At 39.7% G+C, this 27,243-nt stretch overlaps 1 protein-coding gene and 1 long non-coding RNA gene across 11 annotated transcripts in view; one reads left to right on the forward strand and one right to left on the reverse strand.

Annotated features, from left to right (window-relative positions):
* ST3GAL3 (ST3 beta-galactoside alpha-2,3-sialyltransferase 3) overlaps nucleotides 1–27,243 on the forward strand; it is a 185,931-nt gene that overhangs the window by 34,723 nt on the left and 123,965 nt on the right. For 5 of the 10 annotated variants that reach the window (XR_014157370.1, XM_081865550.1, XM_081865551.1 and 2 more), the window contains exons 3-5: nucleotides 10,054–10,101; nucleotides 13,892–14,017; nucleotides 26,941–26,983. The exons of 1 other annotated variant lie outside the window; for it this stretch is intronic. Coding sequence is in view for 6 of the 9 variants with exons in the window: in XM_081865550.1 (XP_081721676.1) it covers nucleotides 10,054–10,101; nucleotides 13,892–14,017; nucleotides 26,941–26,983 (217 nt within the window). In the remaining 3 variants the exon portion in view is untranslated. Of the gene's footprint in view, nucleotides 1–10,053; nucleotides 10,102–13,891; nucleotides 14,018–26,940; nucleotides 26,984–27,243 lie in introns of those variants that run through there. 4 more of the 10 variants (XM_081865554.1, XM_081865555.1, XM_081865552.1 and 1 more) reach the window with 3 other exon arrangements.
* Nucleotides 20,437–27,002, reverse strand: LOC309343757. Its single transcript, XR_014157390.1, has 2 exons — nucleotides 26,914–27,002; nucleotides 20,437–20,607 (listed from the first exon to the last, which is right to left on the reverse strand). It is a non-coding gene; the product is annotated as an uncharacterized lncRNA (long non-coding RNA).

Here is a 27,243-nt window from a genome sequence, read left to right on the forward strand (position 1 = left end):
CAAGTCAGCCCCTGCTTCCCATTTCTTCCTTATTTCTCGGAATCTGCCAACTCAAGCCTGATCCGGACAGTGCTGCAGGGCTCATGACAGCAAAGAATGTATGGTGTGGCCCTAAAACTAAGTGTAAAAGGAAAGTAAGTAAGAGTTTTGTCCAACTAAATAATTACATATGCTCTCCCCCCATATACTCCCAAGAGTTGGGGAACTCCCAGGCCTGATCTGGGGGTGCCTGGGGAGGGGAGAGGTAGAAGAAGTTTCATTTTATATGTGGAAGTCCTTCCACTTGTGCTCAGTGGTTTAGTCGGGCACAACACTAAGTAGCAACATTTAAAAAATGAAGAACATTAGCAAATTTTGGATATTCAGTGAACTTTTTAAAGCAGTTCCTTCGTTCAATTAGTTTTACTCTTTCTTCCCTATAGTTAATGGGGGGAAATATAATTGTTCATAAAGTTTACATGGGTTAGGTCTGGCAAAGGCGAACGACTTCATAGCCCAGTTGCAGGACTAAATGAAATGAGAAACCAACTTGATAGGCTGCAGTATGCCTCTTAGAAGCTGTTGCATGCTTTAAAGTTTCATATTTACATTTATGCTCCTCCCAGCAATATATTTTGTGTATTGTCAAAGAGGACTTCTGCCTGCTTAACACTAATATTCAGGGTTAGATACTTAAGTGAAAATTGAGAGGAAAGGACTTCAGAACTGAATATTGAACATAAAAGACCTGCTTCTGAAGTTAATTATTTGCTCACCCAAGAACTAACATTTCACATAAGGGTTAAATCCAGCATTTCCACAAGCAAAATTCTGCTCCTGGGATGCTTCTGCTGGCAAATTATTTTCATCATTTCCCCTTATAGTTGTGGGGATACTCTGGAACAGTGTGGGAGGTGGTGAGGAGGCTGCAAAGGAAAAGTTGTCTATGAAAATGGCCTGCCCCCATTCCCCCCAGTGGGAGTCTTTGCTGGATTGCAGTCCTATCTGTGAACCCTTCTGTTCATGGAAAGGCAACTCAGGATCCAGTCCTATGATGTTAGTTGGCTTTGTGTGTACCAGTTGCATAAATGTGTTCCAGATTAGGTTTGCCTCTACATAGACATCTTATAGTCTATGTTCATTGTGATGATGTCACTTCATTCCAAGAGATTAAAGCCCACTAATGTTACCCTCGGGATATTTATGTTGGAGAATGTGCCCTATGAGAAATTGATGTTTTATAGCTTTTGAAGGCAAAAAGAGAGCAAAAGAGAGCAAGTGCTTAGCTATTTGTTTCTTATGCCAGTAGAGGGCACTGCTGCTATATATTATTGCATTTGGAATCCGTGATGACAAGTTGAAACCTGTGAAAAATTGCATAGAGCAGTTGGGGAGTGGGCTTGCAGCCCTTGCTATAAAGTTGTTGGAGCCTTCCTATTCCCTTCTGTTAGCTTGAAAGTGGATTCCCATATGCATCTAGAAAGCTGTCTTGGACATTGTGTGACCGAGCTTTCTAGTCTTCTAAGGGAGGCTCCCCTTTGAAGGGACATAGATAGCTTTTGTGAGGATGGGTAGACTTCTGGTAGCTGTAAGGGCTTGATGTGCTAGAGTAAGCCAAACCCTCAAGCCTCTGTACTTGCTACATTTGCTTGTTAGAATTGTATCTTGCTTGTGCCCACTTCTCTTTCTCCTTGCCTCTATATGTGCCACTAATATGCCTCCTGTGCACATCAGTGGAGGCATAGTAAGCAAGTGGAATCGTGGAGTTCCCACCCCAATGCATTAGTGCAATTTCAAATAATGCTCAAATTAAGAGTGAAACCCCTGGTTGCAAGGCTCTGTGTTTGAGAGTGAATCACCAGATGCTCTAACATGTACTGTCAGGCATCTTTTTGTTTTGAGAAATGAACAATCCTCTACATGTTTATTCAGAAGAAATATCATAGGTTTTAAAGGGGCTTACTTCTAGGTAAACAGGTACAGGATTGTAGCCTTAGTCAATAATGTTTGTTTCATAATTTGAAAATAGTGTAAGGGATAATGAATATGCTTATAGATTTAGATTCCCGCAAACTGTCAACATATTCAAAAGAATCATTTGGAAACATTAATTCAGTATTCCATTTGATCTTAATGGTCAGTTTTTATATTCCCACACCTAGCAGAATTATCTGTTGTTTCTCTCCTTCTTTCTCTACTTTTTTTTAAAAATAAAATATACATTTAGAACTACATTCTTCTCAACATTACTGTCAGTGAAGAGCAGTATATCTTTGTCACACATGCCCCCAAAGGGATGCTTTCCATAAGAGATTCCCTTTCAGCCTTGAGCTGACTTGGAAATCTTTTAACTACAGAAACTTTTCAATGAAAATTGAATTGAAGAGGGAAGGCAGCTGCCTCATAATACCAAGATTAATAAAATAACTGCTGCCATTTATGAGGTGCTCTGGTACTGGAAATAGCCCAGTAAACCGACATAACTGTAAGCTTGCCAATCCCATGAGAGCATGATACCTGCCTCTGTGCCTGACATTAACAGGTGGGTGGAAATATTCCAAGAAGTGGTTGGGAGGAAATGACAGATACCTTCTCAGGTCTGCCTTTTTCCAGGGTTTTGAACAAGAATTCATGGCTAAACTGTGTGGGCAGCTCCTATTTCTGAAGGGTTATTCATGAGAGGTTTAGTGACAGGTTTGACTAGAGAAATGGAAGTGTTATTTATACTGAATCACAAGAGATGCTCTGTGAAGGTGTATGGTCAAATAAACAATACAGAACTCTCAATTCTTGCAGGGCTTTCATGGTTTTATTGAGCTTCTTCTGTGACCTCAAACATCTCTTAGTTCATTTGTGATGAATATGTGTGTGTGTTTGTACACGCACTTATTTATTTATAAGATTTCTTACCTACCCTTCACCATAAAGTCCTAAGGTGGGTGACAGCACTCAAATATACAATTATAGAACCAAAGAAAACCACCACAATTATAAAATACATAAAACTATTCAAATATGGAATGGAAGAGTATAAATTATGCAAAAGAGGTAGGCACCACAAAACAAAATAACTTAACTGTCAAATGCAAGAGTAATGAAATGCAGCTTCAGCTTTCAACATTCTGTGTGTTGAAGATGCTAGATGCACATACATGTGTGACCTTTCAGTAAGTGGGTGGGACCAACAAACCTGTCAAATGTATTTCCTGTGAAGATCTCATGCTCAGTTTTCCTATAAGCCTCATGCTATTGCAAATCTCTGCTGGAACAGAACACCCTATTAATATACTGTTGATTGAATAGATAGTGGTTGCTACCAAGTGAAGCTGACACTTCCCCCTGCTTATTGGGGCTTATACAGGAACTCTGCAACATGAACAGCTGATGTAGAAGAGACTTGGTGACTTACCGCAGGGCTTCCAGATATTTGTTGCTAATCCTCATGGTACTCTGATCAGATAAAACATTTCTCTGCATTTACACTTCTGGATGACATAGGATGTTATTCTTCTCATTAGATCATGTCTTTCCCAAGTGCTAATTTGAAAGGCCACATTGTGGTTTGGTTTTCATACTCAGTACGATGCAAGGAATGTGGTTCTTTTTGAAAATGTTCCAGCTCTATTTGTCTAGGGCTGGAGTAGTTTGCTTCCTTGTCATCTGCTCTTGTTTAATAGTCTCACAGCCATGCTGCTTACAGAGCTGACTGGTAACTCGCAGAGCCTGGTCTCTGGCTTTTTTAAAATGTCCAAACTTTTCCCATGAAGCAGATCCTTTTCTGCTCTGAGATCATGCTCCCATTTGTGGGAATTTTCTTTCATTTGAGTTTCTTGGCCTCTTGTCAGAGCTGTAGTGGGCTTGCTTAGTTTTTCAGCTCGCAGGCTTTCAAACCAAGTATCTCTGTCAAATGACCCTTAAGCCAAGGAGGACAGCTCTGACCCTGAACTTTAGCCCTGAACTGTGGCTTTTTTATTCCTAAAATGCAAGTGTCTTGATTTGTGGATCTGTTTTTACTTTATTATTTATTACATTATAGGTCACAGGAGTTTATGGAAGCACAAGTCTAATCTGTTTGTAATTTTTAGTTTAGAAATATTGCATGCTGCTTTTGGTCTCTGTATGTCATGCCTTTTTCTCTCTGCAAAGTATGTTCACTCCCAGCTTGGGGCAATGATCATGTAAGGCAGCGGAGGGCCAGGAACATCTTACAACTTGCAGTTCAAAGTCACAGCTGTTGTGAGTCAGCCAGCCAAGGCCTGCATCCATGAGGGCAATAGTAGAAAACCAGAGGCATTGACTGGATCTGTTCAGTGTCAGCTTTCATTGAATAAATGTCTTGTTGAAGCCCTTGTAATGAAGAGAGAAGTGGGGCACTGCCACTTCATACAGAAAGGGTGTCTGGGAGAGCTCTTAGTCACCAGATAGTTTAGTTTATCTCTCCTGTTTCACTCTTCTTTCTTGTGCTTCAGTCTTGCTTGCTGCTTGTTCATATTGTCAGCGGAATTGAGACAGGCAAGCTTTATCTGTGTAAAGCTGTCAAGAATGAAATCGCTGACAATTTTCTAGGCAGCTGAGCCAGAAGATTTTAAGTTTTGGGAGATTTTGGCTGCAAAAATCCTTTCTGAGAAACTGAGAAGCATTGTTGCCTTTATGGGAAGAACGTTCATTTGAGAGATGCCTGGCATTGTCAAAGTTTAAGGAAAATCTTCCTTGATTCATAGGGGACTATTAAATTTGGGATAAACATTACTATTTTAAGAGGTTGATGTTTGATCTGCTCTTGTACTTGACAAAGGGATCTAATGATTTCATATCTCCTTTTTGGGCATATCTATAAGAAATCTGTAGTACACATATGCAACATGCACATTTGCATGTTTATTTAATTTGCTTTCACTCCTTGTGCTTTCCTTCCTCACCTTTTACAGTTCACAGAATCACATATTTTATTTCTATATAACTTGCAACTACTGCTTACATTTCAAAAACTAGTTATAAACCATTTGTGATTCTGCATAAACCTGATTTGGAATAATTGCCATGGGTATCCAAAGAATTAAAAAAATATTACATTGAACAATAAAAAGCAGTTGCAAGATGGTTCTTTACTTCATTCACAAGGATCCTAGGAAGCCCAGGCCTTACCAACTGAATTGGCTGAGCATCTTTTGGGTTCTGGAACACACACCAATAAGCAGTTAAAATTCTTGTTCTTTATCAGCCAATTTGAGATACAATACCTCAGTGAATCCTCTCTGTTTACCTGTATATTATTTCAGGCAAAGATGGAATGAATGAATAGGGAACTTTTAAAAAAAGAATGAGTTCTCACATATGTATGTTTGTGTATGCAGATGTAGGCATGACCCATGTATCTCACTATGTGGGAAGAGCATCATGTGGTAACTATAAGAGATGTATTTTGCTAGATGACAGCTCTTGGATTTTGCGAAATGAGTTTTTTTAAACTCTGAATTTTAAAACTCTGTTTGTGGATTAAAAAACTTTTTTTAAAAAATGGGACAATATGAGTTTTCATGCTTTCTTTAGAGCAAGGGTAGACAAACTAAGGCCCAGGGGCCGGATCCGGCCCAATCGCCTTCTAAATCCGGCCCGCAGAAGGTCCAGGAATCAGCATATTTTTACATGAGTAGAATGTGTCCTTTTATTTAAAATGCATCTCTGGGTCATTTGTGGGGCCTGTCTGGTGTTTTTACATGAGTAGAAGGTATGCTTTTATTTAAAATGCATCTCTAGGTTATTTGTGAGGCATAGGAATTTGTTCATCCCCCCCCCATATAGTCTGGCCCCCCACAAGGTCTGAGGGACAGTAGACTGGCTCCCTGCTGAAAAAGTTTGCTGACCCCTGCTTTAGAGCCTTCAGGGTCTACTTGGATGGCTGCCATCTTTTGTTGGCGAAGCAGTTTTGTGAGTTTGCAAAAACCTGGTGTTGTGTTTTTTTTGCAGGGGTTACCCTTCAAAGGAAGCTTTCTGTTTCCAAGTAAGGAACATGCTAGAAAAGCTTTCACCAATATCATAGTGTCTATGTGCGTGTGAGTGTACACAGTAAATTCAGGTTGAAGCAACTCTGCATCTTTATAAACTTAATGACTCCCATCTTTCAATGCATTTTTAACATAAGAATTGCTTTAGGTACATATGCTTCTCAGTTGGGCCTCACAGGCGCACCTCCAACTTTTGTGGTCCATGGGGGTAATTTAGTGAAACACACACAGAGTAAGACTTTGTAAAGCAATCTCATTTTAAGGAGGTAGTTTATTAAAGTAGAAAATCCAGAATTTATTGGAAATGCTTTTTACAATCAGATGTTTCCGGCTGCTGGATCCTGTTGCTGCTTTCCTTCAGTAAAGGGAATAAAAATGCACCATGGGCCCCTTTCTTCTGTCAGTTTGGACAGGCAACCTGACGGAGGCTCAATCCATAAGTTAACTTGCTAGTAGCTTCCAGTCCCCCTGTTTCAATTCTGCCATGTCCCTCTTTTCAAAAACATAATACATGGTATACTTCAGTGTGTGTGTGTGTGTGTGTGTGTGTGTGTGAGAGAGAGAGAGAGAGAGAGAGAGAGAGAGAGAGAGAGAGAGAGAAAGAACACAGAGCACTGGATTGTGTCAGCAGGCCATATCCTCATAAACAGAACAGATCCTGTGTGTGTACAGTTTGTATGTATGTAGAATCTGGCAGGGATTGCTCTCCAATACCTGTACTAGCATGGTTTGCTCCCTGATTATGTTGCCTCAAAAGGGCTGTTGTTTCTGCACCTTTGCAGAGTTGTCACTGCAGTTTGTAAGTCATCTCACATTCCTGAGCGCTGCAAAAGTATGGCTGATGGAATACTTGGAAAGGTTTTATTTGTATCTGCACATCGTGTGGCTGCTTGTGCTTTTGTAAGTTTTATGTAACGTGGAATAGAGCAATTGGAATTGAATGAACTTTGGACCATACCTGAGCAAATGATTAAAGTATCTACATCCATGTTAGATGTTAAGACTCTCTTAACAGGTTGCCTTTTTCTTTCTCTTGAAAGCAGAGTACTATCAACAGTAGAATAAATAAAGGAACAGTTCCACCTGATGACAATGTGAATAAATAATTTTGTAGCGTGTGTTTCAGTGCAGTTGGCAGCGTTCAGTTCATTTTGAACAAAGGTCCATAAACGTGGTAATAACTCTGGAGGAGGTGTGGGTGACTGCCAAAAAGCCCTGAGTGGCTGATGCAGGGCATTCATAGTCCAGACAAATAAGAAGCACCAAAGCAAGACAGGATGCTCAGTAGTTGATGGAATTCCACATTATTATTATTTTCAGATACGAATCTGAACAAGGGTCCTGAAACTGATGGGTACAGTCCACTGACTGGCTGGGTGCTTTTGTGTGGGTGTGTATTGAGCAACCCCAAACTGGCTCTAAGCCTGGGAACAAGAATAATATGCCTTCCTTGTGAACTGTTAGTAGCTAGAGCAGTTCCTCATAGCTCCTACTATTGGAGTGGGGGAAGAAAAGGGGTAATGCATATATGGTGTGGTGTCCCCATGCAATTTTAATAGGAAGTGGTTATATTAGGCTGCAGGGACCAGTGAAGTGGACAAAGCTACCACTTGATAGATTACTGCATACATTTTCTTGACTATGCTGTAATAACTATATTTACTACCAGCTAGCTTACTCTGTGTGTGTGTGTGTGTGTGTGTGTGTGTGTGTTTATCCTTTTAATAGTGGGGTGTCAGTGAATGGATAAAATATTGTGGTCCTATCGCTGCAAAAGAAACAAAACATACATGGAAAATTGTTACATGTGATTTTGACAAATGTATTCTGAGGGACTCAAATTTCAGACTGGAAAAGCAGACTTAATAAAGACTTTTAACAGCAATCTCAATATTCAGTTTTCTCAGTGTGTTCAGGAATTAACTGTTGCTAGTTGGATGTTTGCTTTTCATTATTTTCCATATCAACTGCTAGCAGATTATTTGGAAAGGACCATATTTGAGTAGACCTTTGTTTCAGGTTGTTACTGAATCAATGATGTATGCAGAATTGGTTCTGTGTGAAGGAGGAGTTTCTCTGATCAACACATTTGCACAATAATACATAAGTAACTTCTAGATGTTAACAGCTAGAATTCTTCCTAATGTTCTCACTTGTGAATTAAAGCTTTATTTTGTGCTTCTAATAATGCCGTGTTTGGTGTAACACAGTTAAAAAGCTGTGTGTATGCATATGCATTTCCTGTATATGCTTCAATCTTAGTATTTCTGTGAACTAAATCCAATTTGGAATGGAGAAGGGAATCTGGCAGTAGACTTAGCATTGACTGCGTGAAATAGCAGGGCACTGTTCCAGGAAGCAACACATCATGTGTTGATCATGCTTTTTAAAGAATTTATTCACAGATAATGATGTGTGTATAGGAGTTCTAGGAATAGCCACAATCTAGTTAATGTTGTTGTGTCAAGTGGGCTTTACGTCTAGAGCAGATATGCATGATAGATGTTGACACTACAAAAAGTATTACTTCATTGAGTTTGTGAATTACAACATGAGGTTGGAGAAACTACCTTGATCAGTAGGAGCTACTAGCTGGAATTTTGTTCTTTGATCTTGTGATCTTATTTTTGAGATGGAATCAAAATATCGAACACCTTACCTAACACTGACCTGATTTGCATGTAACACTGAATAAATTTTGGTTTAATGTGTATGAGCAAATGTTTGGATTCCCAGACCGAAGATTATGCTCCTCCTTTGGTCCTCCTGCTGCTACACTATCTGGGGCTAAGCCATGGTTTGGTTCTGCATTAGGTGAATGTACCAGTTTTGATAATACATTTCTTCATTGTTGTCCAGTGTGTACACTTCTTTAAAGGAGCCACCAGATTAGTGTTGGTCCATCACTATGTTTGGCTTGGGATTACCTGCGGTATATAATACAAGAACTGCATCAATCTTTTATTAAACTTCAAGTATCTCTGCAGGGCCTGTGGTTTATTTTGTGATTCTCAGAACTCTTTCCAATACAGCATACAATCTGTACATACAAGTCTAAACCTTCAGAATAAAAATGGTTTATTGCTAAACATGATTCTGCTGAAATCATTATTCCTTTGGACATAGAATATGTCCAAATGGCTTGAGGGATATTGCAAGGAAAAAGAAAGTGGGAAATGAGTCTTATGAAACATAGAATATATTGGGATCTAAGTCAAACTTGGGAAAATTCACATAATAAAAGTGTCCATCCCTTCCCTCCCGGCTTCCATCCACTGTTGTTGTGGGTTCCTTCTGGTTTTAGGTTTCACCATGTTGCTTGCCCTTTTTTGGAAATAGGGAATTATGAATGATCTTGAATCTTATCAGTTGAATTCTGTATCTGTCAACTGGCTTCCACAATCTTTCTCTCCATGATCTCTCTATTACATTGCGAAGTTAAACCATGGACAGTGTTGAAACAAAATGTCCTTAGACTCAAGAGGCCATATAATTCCAGTAGTGATTTTAACAGCTATGCTTGTGGTGGCATTTGCTCTTAATGCACATGTTATCTCTAACATAGTCCTTGCTTCTCTTTCATATGTATCAGATACCTTCTTCTACCCACATGATGGAATGTAGCACATGAGTATTCTATGACACAGTAATTTGCTAACCTGTTTGACTAGTGCACTTCATTCTCTCTGTCACAGCATAGGAATAACTCAGAGAAGAAACTGCAAGACATTTGAATAATAATTATGAGGCATTAGTAGCTTCTCAAAGGCAGCATGAAACTTGCTCCCTACTGAATTTCTGCTGTGGGACAAAAATTAGGTTCTTTTAGGACTGCCTACCCCCTTCCTGGAAGGAATATAATTCTGGGCCAGAAGTATTTTTAATGTTTCACTCAAGTGTGATTGATCAGCTGCACATGTAGCACAAAAAATGCCGTGGTTAGAGTTTCTTTGCTGAATGTGTAGCCAGTACACTGATTTTATTGAGGAAGAGGAAATAGGAGCCTCTTGTAAACAAGTAATGGATTTATATGACAAGGGAAAAATGAACTTGTACTCTTGTGTTACAGATTCAGTGGTTCTTTCCTCTGACTCCGTTGGACGTTCAATAGGCTCAGGTACAACAATCCCTCCCCCTCCCTCCCCCCCTCATAAAAAGATTGCCATTTAATTTATATGTGACAGCCATGTTGGGAGGCAGAGAAGAGGCTGTCAAGCCTAGTTCAGGATTACCCTTCAAAGTAGCCCTTGAAAGAAATCTAGCAGATGAACTCTCTGTCTTCAAAAGGGAATTACTTAAAATTACTTTGTGTGCCATGGCAACTCAAAGCCACTTAGAGTGGACTTCTTGTTTCCTTGTGTTGCATTTTTAGTGCTTCAGTTGTGAATTTGACTAAACATTTGTTCTAAGTGGCGGACACATTAGATGCAGGGTGATACTATAGGACTTTATTGCAGCGATAGGGAGCCTGCTGCCTCTGGATATTACTGGACTTCAGCTTCCATTAGCCCTATCTAGCATGATCAATGGTCAGAGATGATGGAAGTTTAGTTCAACAAAATCTAGAGTGCCACAGTTTCCCCATTCCTGCTTTATTGTGTTCCTTGCCACCTCTCCACATTCCTCAAATCAGCTGACCTGTTGATTGCACAACAGATCCACATTGCACAAATGGTATTCCTCCATTCCCAGATGATATCCTACATTGTCATGCCATTTGGTGGAAAGGCTGGATATAAATTTAACTAAGGATAATGATAATATTTTTTTCTAGGCAGAGGGTTTAGTTGCATCTAATGTATAAATACACATGCACACCTTACCACCACCCCAACCATACAGTGCATTGTACACTAATTGGAGAAAAATACTCTTCCAAAAGAGAGTTCAGTTAAATAGATCACTTCTCCATTTTTGGGAAGAAATCCTGTTGAGGAATCTGTTCAGGAGGGAAGATGATGGTATGCAAAGTTTTAAATGCAATGTTTGTTGAGACATACGGAGTTTATGAGCCAGGGAGAAACTTCATTTTGCTTCTCGATTGTGACTGAAATTTATAATCTTACAAATTGGAGCCTAAAAACAAATTCTGTCCCTTGGGCCACTTCAGGTCACCTATGAACCAGCACTGCATAGATTGTACCTTCGGAGTGCTATTACTAGGATGGATCAGTGTTCTGGCTCATAGCTTTCTTTTTTTTTTTTAAATAATTTTTATTGGGTTTTTACATTTTATAACAACAGACACACACACAAAGACAAAGACAGACAAACACACAAATACAATTACATACCCTAAGTTTCTTTACCCACTTTCGTTGACTTCCCCCCACCCCCTCCTCTTACATCCCAATTCCACAATTAATTCAGCAAGTTCTTGTCTAACCTCTTAAAGATATTCACATTGCTTTTAAAAATTAAATTCTTTTGTTTATCTATATTCAACTATCCAATTCTCTTATAATCATTAATTTCTTTTTTTTTAAGGTCGATCTAACTTCCCCTTCACAAATTTTCCCTTTATTATATTAATTATAGGTCACATTGACCAAGTAAAACAAAACATAACATTTTATAATTCTATTCTCTCCCCCCCCTGCCCCGGTTTCTGTCCCTTCCTAGACAAATGTCCAGAAAACAAACAAAAAATATTTCTAGCCCGGATTCCTCACGTCCGAGGCGTCTGATTCTCTGTCAGTCCCTCTCTGCCAGCTATATTGGTAGTCCTCTTTGATGGTCCTAAGACCCCGAAGGAGTTCAGTCAGAGTCAGATCATATTTTCTTTCATTCAGAATGTTGAAGAGTGTTTGCTGCGAAAGGCCATCTAGTTTTCCATACTCAAGAGAAAAGTCCCAATCATATTGCTTTGTTCTTTCTAGTTTTAATATTCCAAGTACTCCAGGGGCTTCTCTCTTCTTCTTTCTCATCTTTCGCAGGTCTGTAATCCAGAAGTCTTCTTGCTCATACTCTAACGCTGCAGATTCCTGGTTGATGTTTTCCACTTGTAGTGTCTGAACTCCTTCTTTTTTCTCTGTCAATTCCAAAGGCATCTCTTCCTGCTCAGCTGCAGAATTTTTATCATACATCTCCTTTGTGCATTCAGCAGAGTTGTTTGTTTCAGGATTCAAGGTCATAAAAACTTTACTCAGAGCCATACTCTGCTCCTGCAGGATTCCCACGAGAAAGAACATTTTTTCTATCTCCGCCAGTAATTTTCCCTCTGCAGCCATTGTAATGTCGCTAATTCCCCCTAGGGGGCTTTCAGTTATTTAGTAGTCCTTTTCCAATAATCTGTTACTTTGTTATTATCAATACTTTGTTTCCAATCGCCTCAGTCCAAATGTATCAGCTTTAATTCCAAGAGTTATTAAATAGCAAAATTCTTTACTTTGTCCGCCCGTTTGACAGCTTCTTTGACAGCTGTCAAACTCCTTTCACTTCTTCCTCCGGGACCCAAATAGGACACTCCCGGGTTTTTTGGGGGGGATACACACAAAGTTCCAAATTCCCTTTCTCTCCAGCACAAAAATCTTGTTCTATCAAATTTGTGAGAAACTTTTAAATCATCAAAACAGTATTCATTCCGCCTTAATTCTCCGTTCCTTGCTTTGAAACGTCTATAAGTAGAGGGGGTGCGGACTTCCCTTTAACACATCCCCCGATCGTGCCGAATTCACAGGATAAAATTTTTAAAGTCCAAATTCCACTACTCACGGGTCCTTTGTTATCCAGTCCAAATTTTGGGAAGAAAGTCAGCGCTCTCCGGCCATGGCTTGCGGCTTCGCTCTACTGAGGTAGCGGTCTACTCTCAGCACCACGCCACTCTCCGTACCCTCTCCGCAGCCTTTAAAAAGGCTCTTCGTGGGTCGGGGAGGGCGCTTAAGGTGCCCACCGAGTCACCAAGTCCGCAGGCTTCCGCGCCTGCGGTTTCTGAGGGTCCCCGTGTCGCCGGCACGGCAAGACCCGTCCTCAGCAGAGCCGATTCCCTCCGGAGCTCGGAGGGAATCCGCCATTAGCCGTTCGCGCTAACCCGGAAGTCCCCTGGCTCATAGCTTTCTACCACAACACAAGTTCTGATATTCTGTTAAGGGCACGTACTCTGCAATGTGCGTTTCTGGAAGAGGAAGGGTAGGAAATTTCTCATTGTCCAGATTTTGTTGCAGTCCTAAAGAGGTGTGATGCCCCCAATAAAAGAAGCTTTGTTCCCCTCCCCTTTAAAAGCTAGCCTCATCCCACCCTCTCCCATTAAAAGCTGCTTTCAGGATTTCTAATTGTACTCTGGGAAGAATGTTTGCTGCCTTCCAACATGGTCCCAGGCTCCTGCCTGCACAATAATCAAGCACAGCTTGCTGCCTAACACTAATAGCAAAGCCTTGTCGAAAGAGTGCTGAGTTACTAACCTCAAATGGGGGTCTTTTAAAAAGCACAGGCTGCTTCCTGCTCTTCTTGCTTCATTCTTGAGAATGTGATCCTAAAGGCTGGTTGGGCAAGGGTGCATGATCTTGCTCACAGATTGCCCAGCTTTGCTTGAAGAAGGGAAATATCGTTAAGTTTTAAAGAGATCCAATTTAGTACTTGCAGATACTGTTGCGCTAGTATCTCTGTGTGGGGCAAACATCATGAGGTGTTAGAAGACAATAAAAAAAGGGGGGGGGGGAATCAGTTCCTCTGTCTGCCTCAACAAAATTTGATTATTCAGTCTTTATACTAAAGTAGCCAGCCATGGAGAGAAAGCTTGGAACCGGTTACAGTTTGTTAAACAGCTGCATGTTAAAGTTATTTAATATTAAGAGCTTTGGCTTTTTTGTGCTTCGAGCTCTGCCTACTAGAGAAAAAGAAGCTATGTAATAAGTTTGAGTTGTGTGGTCTGTTGCTGGACTGAGGGATAGCTTTCCTTGTTAAAACAGGAAGGAGAGAGAGAAAATCCACATCTCTTGTGCCTCTGTCATCTCTCCCATCACATCTTGCTGCAAACCTGGGAACAGGCAAAGCTAAGAGAGAACCTGTCGCTATTCCACGCCCAACCATTCCTAGTAGGTACTGCTTCAGGTTGGGGAGAAAAAGGGGGGAAATCAAATGATACACACACTAAAGAAAAAATATTCTTCAAGGGTTGGAAACTTGCAATAGGTGACTTGGGAGTGGGTAGGTGCTTCCTCTGCTCATTGGGGCTCGATTTGGATGATTTTAAAGTTAAATTCCAGCTGTGTAGTTTTCCAATTATATGAATACATAATAACTCAGAATTTGCTCATATTTCATGTTTACATCTATTTTTTCCTACCCTCGTTTTCCGTTTTTACCTTCTGATTGATTCCTAGATTCTAAAAAACTGAAACCAGAAATTTCTGTGACTGTATGAAATCCCTTCTACATTCATGACACCAGATGTTTTAAATGGAAAATTGCTTTAAACAACTTATAATGTCTTCTGTGTTCTTAAAAGTAAACTTAAAATAGGGGATCTGAGGGTGCATATTCATCTTTGAAAAAGACCTTGCTATCTGAAAAAACACCTGTTTCTACATGAACCAATCCATGTGTTATGATATGCATCGGAGGCTCTTTACTAGCAGGCCGTACAATCAGAGATTAGGCAGGTAGCAACCACAGAACTGTTACTTTCAGTGGTGCTGTCCTGGTTCTGGAATCTCTTGCTGTGACTGCTCACTTGGTACCTGTTGTGATAAGTCCTTTTTATTTGCCCAGTCATTTAAGTTGTTTTTAGCAGCTATTTTATTTTAATTTTTGTTTTACTCTGTTTTGTGTGACAATTTTTACTGGCTTGCTATTTTTCTGTAGATTTTTATACACTGTTTTGAAAACTTTGATTTAAAAGCTGCTTCGGAAAAAGTTGAATTAATTAGCATGCATTTGGTTTAATCACATGCAGGATACTGCATGCTTGCCCCAATCTGAAAAAAGAAACGTGATGCACCAGGGCCTTGACAAGGTGCCATATCTATCAGCCTTCTTTTACCCTGGTGCACTCCAGATGTTTTGAACAACAACTCCTATCATCCCTGACCATTGGCTGTGCTGACTGGGACTGAAGGGAGGTTGAGCGCAGTGGTTCCCAAACTTTATGCCCCTGCAGATCACTTGACACTTGCTGTGGGTCTTAGTGGACCCCTTAATTATTTTTCTGCCTGTGGTCACAGTTGTAATGTGCTATGCCAGATGCTACATGATTTTTAATTGCATATTTATTACTTCTTTTATTTTTATATAGTGTATTTTGTAGTAATACAACTGAATTCCATCGTTTCAGATTGTAATATGATTATATACAATATATAAGAAATAAACAATTAATTAAATGCAAGTAATATGAGTATTTAATACAATAGATGTGCTGTCTCCCATCTTCAAATTAATAGATGTGCTGCAGAATACTCAAATGAGGCTCATGAACCGTTGTTGGTCCATGGTGTAATCCAAAACATCTGGAGAGTACTAGGTTGGAGAAGGATGTGTTATGTGTTGCCTTGACATTTCGTATGTGTAGGAAGGACTTTGTGGCTATTTAAAGTACTTTTCAGGTAGCCTCTATTAGGGAATCTAGTTCGTAGCATACTGAAAAAGCAGGCCCTCTTACACCCCAGGGCAATTGAGGTGGTGAGGAAGTTGCAACACGTTTGTCCTTCCAGTCACATGGCTTCTCACTTTGAAGTTTTGGGTCGGACCTCTAGTCACTGTTCTGATTTTATGCCCCTATTAATTTTTTCCAATCTTCTTTCCAGTGCCATATGTCCCTGAAGATGTGAAGTTGCTTGATGGCATAACCTGTGCATTACACATGTTCCTTCCTTTTCCATACCACTTTTTATGACCAACGGCTCTACCTTTTCTTATCTTCTGTTGACTTCTGCCTTTCTACTCCAATACACATCTGGCCCCTTTTCACAGGAGTCTCTGTAGACTAGAACCTCTGGGGATAGGGAGGGATGCCTTTTGTTCTGAAAAAGCACCAGCCTATCTTCAAACCCTAAATGGTCATCTGTATGTGTTGAACTATTTTCTTGTGGGATTATTTCTGCTGTGCAGGAGGCAGTTAGATTTAGAGATTATCCAGATATTTGAAGTCTTGGGTGTTTTCCTTTTCCCTAGTCCCAGTGCAGTGAACGCTGTAATCTGTCCAAATATAATAGATGAGTGTGTAAGGTAGTTTAGTTGCAGAGGGATAGCCTGTTTGCTGTCTTGTTTTTTTTCCTGACAAAAATTAATGGAGCACTGGAGATATGTGCATTTCAGCCACGGAGAAGGGCGCATATTTTTAGAACAATCTAAAAAATGGCAGACATTGATGTTAGAAGCTGTTTTTATGGATAGCTTCAAGGAAGGCTTGGCAGACCACAGGCTTGATAGATCTTTGTTTTTTAGTAGAACCATGAGAACCACCAGCCACATGCAGGTGCAAAATGGGGGCACAAGCAGGCTTCTGCAATCTGCACACTTCTCATTTAAGGCCTCTGAGCAGAGCAATTTGGTTTCAGGCCTAGAACTGATCTCTTGGTCATTTCACATGCAAATCCAGTCCTGGATACCCCTCAAGCTGTCTTTCTCTCAGTAACTTGAATTTCTAAAGGGTGTGTGTGTGGACTTTTAATGGCTTCTGTTGTTCAATATCTAGCAGTTAATTCCACCCTGATAAATCACCTAAAGATTTGTCCATGGATCCTGATCTGCCTTCTGCCTATCTCTGACTCACAGGACACACCAGTCAAGAAACTAGTCAATAACTTTATTAACTCTCTCAAAATAACAGAACAGGCACAGACGCTTCCTGCTACTAGTGCCACCAGGTGATTTAACTACCGTATTTTTTGCTCTATAAGACTCACCTTTTCCCTCCTAAATAGTAAGGGGAAATGTGTGTGCGTCTTATGGAGCGAATGCAGGCTGCGCAGCTATCCCAGAAGCCAGAACAGCAAGAGGGAGTGCTGCTTTCGCTGCGCAGCGATCCCTCTTGCTGTTCTGGCTTCTGAGATTCAGAATTTTTTTCTTCTTGTTTTCCTCCTCCAAAAACTAGGCGCGTCTTGTGGTCTGGTGCGTCTTATAGAGCGAAAAATACGGTATATTGTGACACTGTCCACAGAAGTGACTAGAATTTTGATGTTGACTTACTTTTTTGTTTTAGCACCACTTAGCTATACAGCGAGGGGACGCAGCCTCAGAAGTTTTGGGGGAGGGGAGTTATTATAATGCTAACCTTTTTAAAAGGCCACATAATGGAGCAAATACTTGAGGGTGTGTATTTGTGTCTTGGCATTGTTGACATCAAACTTGCTATGCATTATGTGCCCTTGTGAATGTTTGAAGTACTGTTCTTAATTGCATTAAACCCAATAACTTTTCCATTTGGCATTATATTGTGTTCTAGAAAATTCAGTGTCCCTGAAACAGACACCCTTTGTTGATGGACGATGTCTGGATCACGTGCAACGAAAGAACAAGAGTTGAAGAGTTATATTCAGTTTTGATAAATGGATAACTTTGAAAGGCCAGTTATGATTTCCAAGAATTGATTAATCTTCACAAAAGAATAAACTTCAGCAAAGAGCAAATCAATTTTGAAGGAGCTTTATCTTGGATTATAATTATTGGGGGGGGAAATAGGGATGTAGATTTGATCTAAGCATCTAAACTGGTATTATCAACAATTGATAGTAAAAGAAAACTACAAAAGAGCACTTAGTGTCTATTTAAAATGAGAATCATGTCCCACTCTGCTATGCCTCTTCATTGTGTGTGGCTGTATAATTGCATTTGTCATCTACATGCTGACATACTACATACTTTCAACCACAGTATTTAGAATTTGACAATTGACTGGTTTAGTGTTCTTTGCCCACAATGTAAAAGATTCCATGATTCAATGAAACAGAGTGTGTCATGGCTAATCTGCTGTTTACTACCCTTGGTCTTATGCAGTTAGAAACTTGAATTGCATAATGCAAAGGCCACCAAAATAAATAATTCTGGATTTCAGGGCCTGGACTCCTGAATCAGAAAACTGTCTTTACCACTATCAGTGCCTGGGAGGGATACTATTAGAGGACCATGAATGATCTGTCTGTTTTTTGTTACCAGATGCAAGAAACAAGCTTGTGTTAATAAAGCAAATGAGCTAATGTTTTCATCTGCCCTCATCTCTCCCTGTAGGGTTGGGGAAATGGATTGCTACAATTAGAGGACTCTTACAATTCTTGAGATAGTTCTATTTCTCAAACCTGTTCTGACGTCTTTCTGTCTCACTTATGTATTACTTCTGGAGGAGGACCTGCTCTTGGGTAGGGCTGATACTAGGCAGCAGCATTTAGTATCTCCTAGGGGGAAACCTCCATGAGAACTTAGCTTCCACATCATGTCTGTCCTGAGGGAATTTCTCAGTCTCATCTAATATTTCTTTGACTTGGGTGAAAGGTTTCTGAGAGTGACATTTGGAGCTTTTTGCTCTGGGGTTAAGCCTGTAGGGTTGCCATAAGTTGAAGAGCAAAAAAGAGGACACATTTGCCAACTTCTAATTTTAACTATGGCTCACTATGATGACTTTCATTTTACATACCCATGAAAAAGAGGATATGTCCTGGAAAAAGAGGACACATGGCAACCCTAAGAAGGGTACAACTGCATGCTCAGAAGGACATTGCTTTCATGCTTGGAAGATTATTTTTTTTACTAGGTCCAAGGAAATGAAGGAGACTTCAGCTTCCCTATAAAGAAGGCAGTCCAGAACCTTTGCTTCCAGCCCCTCCCTCCCTTCCTTCCTTCCTTCCTTCCTTCCTTCCTTCCTTCCATTTTTTCTATCCTTTTCTTCATCGCCAGGTGATCCCGGGGTGAGTCACATGGTAAAAGTACACAAATAAAATACAACATTCATACCAAATAAACAATATAAATTATATAGTTCACTACATCTGCTCCTTTTTAAAAATAAACCAGGGGGCTCCATATCTCATCCACCAACCCCAAGCCCCCAAGGCTTAGAGAAAAAGAAAAGTGTTTTTTATCATTTTAATTTTGTTTAATAAAATAAAGCAAATATAAAGAGCAAAAAGCAATACAGTTTCAGCAGGTTGAAAGCAGCACAAGGTTGCACATTATAATTGATCTTGTTCTAAAACATTACAAAAAATACCCCCCAAAACCTGTTATGCTGGTTTATATGTATTTTTTTGTACTAAGTTACTTAAGCATAGTTACTATGGACCAAATTTTATCAATCTATTCAGATATAGTAGGAAATTGGCTTCTCCCTCTTCTACCTGCAGGATTCTCCTTTGCATCCTGTCTATGAACAGAAGGAGCATATCTCTGATACGTTAGGATATCATATGCCCCTGGAAAATAAAATATTTCTGCTTAGTTAACTAAAATACGTCATTCCAGAAAATGATGAAGAAATAGTGTTTAGCCTTATAATTGCTGCTAATATAACAGCTAAAAAATAGGAGGGGAGCATTTTTCACCCATTTCCCTATTTCCCCATAAGTCCGCTATGCTGCTTTTTGTGCTGCTTTCAAGAGTCCCCCAGCCCTCCCAAATACATTTGGAGGAACACCAAGGTGAATTGGCAAGAGATTACCCTGTCCTCCACACACTACCAGGAATGTTTTTAGCAGAAGTCTGCTCAAGGGATGCTCCCACCAGTGGGAGGAAACTTAGGCTCCCAGCCAGTATGTCCTGATGGTAGTTTTAAACAATGCTGTATTTTATTTTATTTTTAGAGAAAACTGCTCATGAATTAGAAAAACATTTTATTTTAAGTTCAATGGTGAAGTCTGAGTTTGTCTTTTGTGATCCAGAATGCTCTACTTCAATGCTACTTTGAGGACATCTGTGCCTAGGGCAGTAGAGCTTTTTCTACTTGATAAATAATTGCCATGACTGCCCATAAAGTTTCATCAGTTTCAATGAATTGTAGAAGCTCATTTGGTTTCCTCCAGTTCATCTTTGGGCATCAGTGCTTACTCCATGTTTTATATCCCTATGACAGTTTAATTGGGAGTTGGCTGATGGTTTGCCAATTCCTGTTGTACCTTGTTTGTCAAGTGCAGCAGTTCTTTTCTACTATTGGTCTCCTTTCCACCTCTCATCTCTATTGGCTATGGGATATGAATCTGTGGGTGGGAATCTCCATAGAAATAACCTTTAATCTAGTCTTGTAATAAAATATTCCTATGTCCTCTTATTTATTATTTGTTATCTTTTGCAGATATCTTTTGTGTAATGACAATAAAGAATCTATCTATCTATCTATCTATCTATCTATCTATCAAGTTGACTCGCCCCAGAGGTCACCAAGAACTTTTGCACATTACTTTTTTGTTAATATTATCTTTGACTTTTACTAGGAAATATGATACGGCTTCTGAAGTGGAGCAAAACCTCTTTTGTGAAACAGTCACTTAGGAATGTTTAACTACATTTACACAAGGATTCATGGCACTGAATGAAATCACAGTTTATGTAACAAAGACCTGCATGTGTCCAAGTACATAACTTCTTAGAGAAGAAAAGACAAAGATGATGCATATTCCCTTTCTTTTTGAGTTTTCTATGAGTTCTTTATACTCCTGTCTGGAAGATTTCCGTAGTTTTGAAGGCTGCCCTGAATTTACTGTGGAGAAGAAAAATATTCACATGCTTAGAATTTGCTATCTCTGACATAAGTCTGCGAATAAGCTCTGAGACTACTGGTCCCCATTTTCTCTTTTTTTGTCTCAGTCCTTGTTTATTCAGAAGATACATACAGGCAAAATAGTGGATTACTAACTCTTTCATTGCTAAGGTGATATGGAGCTGGCAGAGTGCCACTGAGAAATGTTCTGGATGTGAGCCCAGAAAAGAAGTTTCTGAGGGGTCTAGTCAGGCATTTTCATGGGAAAGGAAATTTTACTGAAAATGCAGTACCTGAATTACATAACTTGCTAAACACTCTAAATCAAAGGATGGCATTCATGACTGAAGACTGTTTATATGAATGTTTGCTCCGTGAGAAAAATATAAAGCAATTGGCTATAAAGTATCTTTATTGATATAATAGATGCATGGAAGTTATTCTAGTTAAGGCTTTCATGTTGGATATTATCTGTAAGAAATAGCAAGGAGAAATAAATAATGTTGGTTGGATGTTATAAACAGCCAGCCCATTAAGTAGTTGTGTGCAAACCATGGTAAGGCCACTGGGTAAACTGTCATCAAGACTCAGTTTGGGATGGGAGGTTTCTTTCTCCCCAGAAACCAAAATAATCACTGTACAGGTGAACTGTGGCAGCACTTCTCATCTACACCTACCTGTTCCTCTGTAATATTTTTCTGGGAAAGTTATTATCCATTGTCTATTGTATATATACACACACACACACATATCCCAAGGGCCTTACAAGGGCACTCCAGTATTCAGATTGTTACCCAAAGAAACTCACACTGTGCTCTTGTGTATTTCAGAAAACATGTTAGTTTCTGAGCCAACTCTACTAGGCAAGAGAGCTGTCTTCTAGCAGAATAGAACTAGGGTTGCAATGGTAAATAGTTCCCCTAGCATATTTCAACTATATCCTGCCCAGACAGTCATTTTAATTCCATAAGGGTTTATTCCTTAAACATTACCATATTTTTCCATGTATAAGATGACATTTTTTCTGATTATTTTTTTTTGTGATAAATTGAGGGTCGTCTTATACACGGGTTAATATGCTAAGTGAGCAAGGGCTGGTGCTATGGCAGTAGCAGGGAAATGTCAGAGAGGAGGCAGCTTACCTGCTCTTCCCGGTTTAGGAAGAGTATTTGGTGAGTGCCAGTATGTGGTGTATTATGGCACCAGTCCCATCAGCCAGAGCGGGGGATCATCAAAAAGCTGCTCAACAGCTCAGCGAACTTACAAAAGAAGCTCCACAACTGTTGAGGGCTCCCAAAAATAGGGGTTGTCTTATACATGGGGTCGTCTTATACACGGAAAAATACGGTAATCTGTAATCTGCAGACATGTATACGCATATGTCCCAAGGAAACGTTGTAACAGTCCTAGAATCATAGAATTGTAGAGTTGGAAGGTATCCAGAGGGTCATCTAGTCCAACCTCCTGCAATGCAGGAATCTTAACTAGATTATACATGACAGATGGCCATCCAACCTCTGCTTAAAAAAACTCCAAAGGAGGAGAGGCCACCACCTCTTGTGGAAGTCTATTCCACTGTGGAGCAACTCTTACTGTCAGAAATTATTCCTGATGTTTAGTCAAAATCTCCTTTCTTGTAACTTGAATCCATTGGTTCAGGTCCGTTCAGTAAGAGAATGATCAGAAAGATTAGTCTGAACTCTCATCAATATAATGAATTCCCTAACTCTCCGAATATATTGAAACTGTGAAACAGGTTTCTCAAACTAGAAACTTTTAATGAACATCGGCATGGGCACACCACATTTTGTAGAACTGCTTGTCTCAGATATTAGAAGGCAAGATTCAGAAACAGGAGGCTAAAAGCTAATACCAGTGAACCTCAACAGAAGGTTGTCTTGGAGCCAGAGTTAACCATGTATTACTATTATCCAAAAGTGCAAAGAATCTAGATTCATTCATGTTCTTTCTGTGTTGTCTTATTAGGAAACTTGAAATCAGTTAGGTTAGGCTGATTGGCCACCAAAATTCCCATTGCAAACTGAGGCTATGACAAGTAAGGTGGTACATACAGAGAGAGCAAATGGATGGAATTTATGCATAGAGCATGGGTCAGTTCCCATAAGCAGTGTACAGGCATATTTCTAGAACTGTACCACAAATGTGCACGTAGCCCCTTAGCATAAAAGTGGGCTGTATCTCTTATTCTTTTAATGAGAGCAGACATTATAGATTCCACAAGAAGGAATGTTGTCAGGTAGCAGCTGAAGTTGTAGTATCTATGTTCTTTGGTTTGACTTGTGTATACAATTTTTCATAATTATGCCTGTGGAGTATTTAGTCCGTTTTGTGGTTTGGCCCCTGAGGAATACACACGAGAGACAAATTAGTTTCCTTCTCTCTGTGTAAACATGTGGATGCAGCTGGAAAATGTGAAGGTGGATGGATTGTACATGCATTTGCTCTTTCTGCTGTGTTGTCTGTTTGGGTGGTCTGTTGGGAGCTGGGCAATTAGACTAAGCATTTCTCACTTAACTGTCCAGCAGTTAAACTGATCCTAGATGTTCAGAGGAAAGTTCCATATTTGTGCCAGTGTTTAGCTTGGCATGAAAAGTGTGTAGTTTATTGAGCTTGCTGTGCTTGGCTGTAAGTCTGTTTGTGTTATTTCTGCTACACTTTTATTATTAAATCGTTGGCAGTGGTAGGTTCTCATTTGAAACTAGGATGCCCTATAGCTTAGAAGAATATGTTTTTATCTCTCTTGACCCAAGGCCTAGTGTGCTTTGTGGTATGAGGGGAAATTGTTTTCTTGTACTTGTGATATGCTAGGGTTATCTGTGACACATTGCACTATGCGGTACAAAGAAAGTTAGTCACATGTTTTCATATTTTTGTTCCCTAAGTTCTTAATGTTTCTACTTTTCCTTAATTGAGTAAGATAGCTCTGCTTGAATCGTTTCAGATGGGCAGGAGTTCCTCTTCACATCTCTTAGTATAGCAAGGTCAAGTTTCCCTAATCATTCATTGGTCAGTGTTCTCATGCAGTGAATGCTTTTGTTGCCCTTTATTTCAGGTTTAGCTTTCTCTATGATATCCAGAATAGCAACAGGTCCCAAACCTTTGTTAAGATTGATGCACTCATTAGCATATTTGTTTGAATTGTTCTTTCTTAATACTTACCTATAATTTTTTTAAAAAAAAGTGTGAAATTTCTCAGTTTTTGATGCATGGAATAAAACATTTTTACCTCTTTTTTTATTACCCCTATACTTGAAATTTGAAATATCTGCAGTATCTACTTGACCAGGCATAGGCAAACTCGGCCCTCCAGATGTTTTGGAACTACAGCTCCCATCATCCCTGACCACTGGTCTTGTTACTTGACTATCAATGGCAAATTAGGATGGCCTTTTAGGCTACAAAGTATATATTATCATGCAAGCACAACATTAATTATTGTTGAATATGTATGATATAATTGACTTTCTTATAAATCAATCTGAGAACTGATTATTCAAATTTTCTATATATGTGAGTTTCTTTTTCAGTTATGAGTCTGAAGAATCTTCAGCTTGTGAATGTGGATCTCCCATCTTCCTCTGTACGCTCTTATGAGAATTGCACCACACATATGTGTATCAGTAATAGACATTTTGAGATACTTTTTTAAAGATAGAGTGGTAAGACTACTCCTTAAGAAGCCCTCATTGGATTAGGAAAATCTAAGTAATTACTGGCCAGTTGCCTATCTCCCCATCTTGGGCAAGGTTCTTGAGTGGGTGGTCATGGACCAGATCCAAGTGCTCTTGGAGGAAACTGATTTTCTAGATCCATTTCAGTTGGGGTTTTGGCCCGGTTTTGGCACAGAAACTGCTTTGGTCACCCTATATAAAGACCTTTGTTGGGAGAGAGACAGGAAAAATATGTCTTTGGTCATTCTTCTTGACTTCTTCATCTGGAGTGGCTATCAGAGTAGGCGGTGGGTGGCATTCCTTTGCAGTGGTTCCAGTCCTACTTGGACAGTCTTTTCCAGAAGGTGATGCTTGAGGAGTGCTCTTTGACCCCATGGAGGCTTCATTGTGGGGTTCCTCAGGGTTCATTTTATATCCCATGCTGTTTAACATCTACATGAAACTGTTGAGTGGGTTTATCTGGAGCTTTGGAGTCTGTTGTCAATAATACGCTGATGACACACAGCTCAACTTCTCCTTTATCATTGTCTTTCCTTGGTAATGGACTGGATCACAGCCAACAAATTGAAGCTCAATGCAGATAAGACTGAACCACTGTTAGTGGGTGGTTCTCTACACTGGATGAATGGGAGGTTGCCTGCTCCTGATGGGGTTGCTCTCCCTTTGAAAGAGTGGGTATGTAGCTTGGGGATACTCTTGGAACCTTTGCTGTTGCTTGATGCTAAATTGGCTTTGGTGGCATGGCCCAGCTGTGCCCCTGTCTGCACAGTGAGAGCCTAACTTCTGTTGTTAATTACTCTGGTAACCTCTAAGTTAGATTACTGCAACACTTTATATGTGGTGCTGCCTCTGAAAATGGTTTGGAAACTTCAGCTGGTGCAGAATTCGGCAGCCAGGTTGCTCACCGGGGCAATAGTATGTTTGAGCATATTAGACTGATACTGGCCTGACTGTTGCTTGTAAGCTAGTTTCCAGGTCTGATTCAAATTGCTGCTTTTGACCTATAAAGCCTTAAACAGCCCAGAACTTCAATACCTCAAGCACCACCTCGCCCCATATAAACTGACCTGGACTGTTCAATCATCATCTGAGGCCCTTCTTCATGTGCTTCCTCCATGAGAAGTCCAGAGGGTGGCAACGCAAGAACATGCCTTTTCTGCAGTTCAAAGGGTCAGAGTATGGCTCTTCAATAAGTAACAAGGGTAGAATGTATTGCTACAGTAAAAGGTCACTGGGAGTCTGTTGGGTTTAATAGGTCTGAAGGAAGCTTAAAATTCAATTTCATAATGTATGACACTTGGTTGTTTGCATCAAATTTATATTGATGCCCACAAGATTTTGTATGGTATTGCAACAAATGACTGAGATATCCACCCATATAGATCCCCACCCAAAGTGACTGGTGCCTGTTATGAGTATCATTGCTCAGGAGATACCTAGCAAATCCACAATGCTTAATCTTTAGTTGAAGGCACTGGAATTTTAGAGTGTTCAGAGCTTCCAGTCTTAAGCTGTATTTCATTTATATTCCTTGGAACTGTGCTTAGACAAGGCTACTTTTTGCCTGTTGCAGACTTTGTGTTGATCATGGGATTTATTCAATTGTTTCCTGCATGATTTTACCTCTTGCAGCCCAAATGTGTAGATAATATGGATCAGGGAAAGTATATAACACTTGCTTTCAGATTTGCACTCACTTAGTGTTAATGATTTGTCTTCTCAATAACCTTCCTAAAGGAAAGTTTAATTATATAGTATGTCTTGTAATTAAAATGCTGTTTCTCAAAATGCAGTATTGTTGGCTTGAAAATGTGACATTATTATCTTGTGTTTTAAAAAGAATGTTGTGTTTTTGCTGGGGTATGGTGAGGTGATGGAATTCATTTGAAAGTTTATTTGACTTGATGAGAAGGTGTAAATGCAGCCTGTAAATTTTGCACATCAGCACTTGAAGCAGCTGGAAGCAGGGCTGCTACTGTTCCTCCTTTGCTAGGCAGGAATGCAATTTGGATTGAAACCTCTGTAAGATTTGAGACTGCCAAATGGAACAGGATAGGAGGTTGTTGATACTCGCTTCTGCTATACCCTTTTGAGTAAAAATGCAAGGGTTAAATGTAGTTCTTCGCTATGCTATATACAGACTACAGCATGTGGAAATATATCAATACCCAATCAAAAAACAATTATTCTGGGGTGTCTTGCACTGTTTCTATAGGGAAACCTATTTTGAAGGTCCTCCCCAAATAAATGCAGGCTTTGTATTTAATTGTGGCAGGAGTTACAAAATAATCTGTTAGAAGGTGAGTGATCGTGCTTCAGAAAATTTGCAAGACAACTCACATTCAGGATCAAGTTGAAAGAAGTATGTGTGTATATAGAAAATGCAAGTGCATCTTTATTCTTTTTTCTAGGTTCTTCATGTAAAATAGTCTATTTAGTTCTGACTTTAGAAATTAAGAAACCAGAAATTATTCATCTGGCGGTATAATTTATTAACCATGCTGTCATATCCAGTTTCTAAACTTTTGTGCCCTTCACAAAAGATTATCTTTTTAAAAAGTTTCTGCTCTCTTGTAGGACACCTGATGATGAAAAGTTGTATTGCCTTAATTACCTGAACTCTCCTGCTTTTGTCTTTCAGAATATGACAAACTGGGATTTCTCCTGCAGCTGGATTCCAGACTGTGAGTAGAACTATGGAAAGGCTTTTTATTGATCTAGCATTATCAGTTTCCTCTGGAGACAAAATAGATTCTGATCCCTAGCTCTGTACGGTAGTGCTCAGTAGTATGGCACAAAATTAACAGAGCTGGTTGGCAGCTTCTTCCTATTTTGCTCACAACTTTTCTCTTGGTCAATAAGATTCACAATTGCACTTTTTGTTGTTGATAGCTGATTGCACTGCACAGTATCTTCTCAGGAATAAGACCAATGGTGGTAACCT

The sequence above is a fragment of the Podarcis erhardii genome, assembly GCF_964252035.2.
Source record: "Podarcis erhardii genome assembly, chromosome: 6".
Classification (NCBI taxonomy): domain Eukaryota; kingdom Metazoa; phylum Chordata; class Lepidosauria; order Squamata; family Lacertidae; genus Podarcis; species Podarcis erhardii.